Source organism: Telmatherina bonti (assembly GCF_933228915.1).
Source record: "Telmatherina bonti genome assembly, chromosome: 14".
NCBI lineage: Eukaryota > Metazoa > Chordata > Actinopteri > Atheriniformes > Telmatherinidae > Telmatherina > Telmatherina bonti.
Genome location: NC_136612.1, coordinates 28371778 through 28375269, shown reverse-complemented (window position 1 = coordinate 28375269; position 3492 = coordinate 28371778). Strand labels below are relative to the sequence as shown.

General features: G+C 42.7%; 1 protein-coding gene across 1 annotated transcript; it reads right to left on the bottom strand.

The window, feature by feature from the left end:
* Positions 1-773: 773 nt before the first annotated feature.
* Positions 774-2762, bottom strand: 42sp43 (P43 5S RNA-binding protein; the record flags this gene model as incomplete). The annotated part of the gene is made up of 9 exons (XM_079253114.1): positions 774-1034; positions 1207-1260; positions 1348-1577; positions 1702-1782; positions 1869-1942; positions 2058-2146; positions 2251-2347; positions 2421-2518; positions 2628-2762. 9 exons carry the CDS (start codon positions 2760-2762, stop codon positions 774-776), a joined length of 1119 nt encoding a protein of 372 aa, XP_079109240.1.
* Positions 2763-3492: the final 730 nt, after the last annotated feature.

The following is a 3492-nucleotide window of genomic DNA, read 5'->3' as shown; positions in this document are numbered from 1 at the left end:
GCCCTGCACACTTCATTTACAGAGCAGGATTTCATCCCTTTAGTTTTTGTTTTTAAAGTAGCTTCAAGAAAAAAATTGTAAATCCCTTTTTACCATAAACTGTCAAAATGGTCAAACTTAAATATGGAGTCATTTCCTACACAAAATGGGCAATTCATGCCAGTGTACGTTTCACATCTTTTAAACAGCCAAAGTTGCGTAATTTATACATCATTTACACATTTTTATGACTTAGTAACTCCTGAAAACCTCAGTTCAACACATCGTACACACTTTGTCTTCAAAGTCTCAGCCGCCCACAAAGTTGCATGATCTGATTCAGCCCTTACTCACGCACAGCTCTTTAATATTTAATGAGCTCCAACATGTTCAGCAAATGTCAACCAATATGTGCAACCCAAGCCGGCACAAAGGAGATGCAGGAGGAGAACAGCTGTTTTGTGTGGGCCAACAATAAAATGTTCTTTCAATTGCAATTAAATCAGAGCAAGGACTGAATCAGCTGCTACTGATGGGCAGACATCCAGCAGAAAAACCCTCTGCAATCGAGTGCCATTTTGAACCAACTTTATTAGGTCAACAATGTTACCAAAATAAAGCATTTCAGATAAGACCTCTGGTCTTAAAATTAAACCGGAAAATCCTTGGAGCCTTGAAACCAAATATGTCATAAAAAATTTATGCATTTAAGCTACTTTTAAACCTAAAAAACCCAATTTCATCATAACTAAAAAAAAAAAAAAAAAAAAAACAGCTCCCGTGTACATTTTTATTTAACCTTTCACTGGAGCAGCTTCCAGATTCTCCACAGGACGGGGCCGTTTGAGCCCAAACAGGTCACGCAGGTTGACCTCTGGGTCAACGTAGTGAGGAATCTTGCGTTCACTGAAGAGGCCCGACAGGTTGGCTTCCACTTTGGCACGTCGGGAAATCCGCATGCGCAGAGTGAAGAGGCGACGCAGATCCTCCTCCACAAGGGGCAGCTGGTGTCCGTTCAGGCGCTTCTGCCAGGACTTCTTGGGCCTCTTGCGCATCTGGTGGATTAAAATGGTTTTGAAAAAGTTCAAGTGTCTCAGATATGAACTGAAACTTTTGCTTTCCCTTCACTCGCTTAAAAGCCAGGAGCACTTCAAAAAGGTTTTAAGAGACACTGCACCTCTACTCTGCCCTCCAGCTACACAGTGGCATATTAATGTCAGGGCTTGCCTTCAAAGTGATGGCACTTGGATCATGATGAAGCAGGTGTCTCATCATACTCTCCTGTGGAATAAAAAGTGTAAAGAAATCACTTGTTACCAGTTAGAAAATTAGATTTTACTTTTATGTTCTAGTTTATTGCTTACTCACCCGCATTGCAAACACACGAGGGCAGTCAGGGAAAGAGCATTTATATTTCAGGAGGTCAAGGTGCACTTTACGGATGTGGTGCTGCAGGTTGAAGGTTGTAGAGAAATACGCTTGGCAGTCATCTCTCGGACACACCAGCACTGGCTTATGTGAAGCATGGATCCGTTTGTGCCTCCGCAGAGCATCCGTTCTCTTAAACACCTTCTTGCACACGTTGCATGTAAAGGTGGCTGAAACGTGTTGGAACCAGGGGAAAAAGGCACATGTCTTGCGTTAAAGCACCAAGTTTAGACAAGGACAACCTCTCCTGGGATTTGGTTCATTAGCTCTTGCAACATGACCCAAAATATTTACCTGGATGTTTGGCCAAGTGCTTCTGAAGTTTACTCCATGTGTGTTCTAGTACCTGACAGTTCGCGCGAGGGCAGCGGTAACCTGCAGACACCAACGTCTCAGATTCAGACAAGTTAAAGATGCCACCATGTGTCCATTTTAAAAATACCTCACTCAAATAGACCAACCTGTATGCTTTTTCTCATGAGCTTTGCGGGCAATGTGGGAATTAAACGTAGCATCACACCCATCTTTAGAGCATCTAAACATCCAAACAGGAAGAGAAAACAAGGCAACAGCCATATGAATTTACTGATTTGCATAATTTCACCATTTATTGAAAACATTTAAGCTTTTCTGAAAAAGAGGGGACATACCTAAACTTGGCATGCACACCATGCTCCTCCAAGTGCAGCTTGAACAACCTGCGCTTTCTGAAGGTCAAAGTGCAGTTTGGCTGGTTACACTACATGAGGAAAGTTGCCAGGTCAACACAAAAGCTCGAAAACGAAATGTCAAGTTAAAACGCGTTACTTTGTCGCCATCTGGTGGTGAAAGTGCAAGACAAACCTTAAAGTAGCTGTTTTTCTCCCCATGAGCGTAGCTCACGTGTCTCTTTAACTTGCCTGCGTTGATAAAAGTCTTGGTGCAGCTCACGAACTTACATCTGCAGAAAGCCAGAAGAAAAATAAGCAGCTGGATGAGAAAACATGAACAGTGCGACTTTTATCTAAACTTACTGGAACTTCTTCCCTGTGTGTTCAAGCATGTGGCTCCTCAGGTGGGACTTTCTCTTGAAGCGACGACCACATCCATCAACTTCGCACCGACACGGACGCTGTGACAAATCATCACATCCTTTACATCCCCAGCTTTCAAATAGGCCACTTCAACCTAGTTTGCTGGCTATATTTAGCAGCTCGCACGCAGCTGAAACGCTCGCTTACCGCTCCGGTGTGCACCGTCTCGTGCTCCTTCAGTTTCCACTCCCTCTTGAAAGTTGCTCCACAGTCAGCGTGGGAGCAGGGGAACACCTGCCTGGGTTGTCCACCGGCAGCCTTCACACCGAGGACACCATTCATAGTCTCCCAATGTCTGGACGCTTTTCTAGCAGAGATATAGGAGTGAAAGGCCGCCGCCTTTGTCACGCTGTTTTATGGCCTCTTAGCTGATTACAGTCAGACTGCAGCTTCTTCCAAACACAAAGCTGGAAGTAATGATGCTAATTGACCCAGTGACAAGGTGTCAAACGTGAAAACTTCACTTTTTTCCACCATAAGTTTATCTTCCACTTATATTCACTAATATTATCATTTATCAAATAAAGTATAAATTTACAGGACATAAAATAAAATAGCAAACGTCGAAACATTAAAAAAAAATAGTCTACTCGACACAGAATATGGTAGAAATAAAAATGCATCGGTAGATAATCGGATTATCTTCCAATACCAGTCTTTTCTAACACTCTTCTATCACCAAACAGCTTGAATGCACAGAGGGAAATCGTTTCCCAACAACTCAAAATGTTTAAAAATTACAGAAAATGTAAAATATTTATGCTACACTGATATTTTAACTGATAGTTTAACTCTGCACCAAGATGTTGCATATCTTCTATAAGTCTGTTGTGGAGAGTGCAGTCAGCTTTGCAGCATCTGCTGGGGTCGTAGCATCAGAACCAGAGACTTGAAGCGAATCAACAAACTGATCCAGAAAGCTGGTTCTGTGCTTGGAGTAACTCTGGAGCTGCTGGAGCTGATTGTCCAAAGAAGAATGCTGCACAAGCTGATGAAGATGATGGAGGATTCT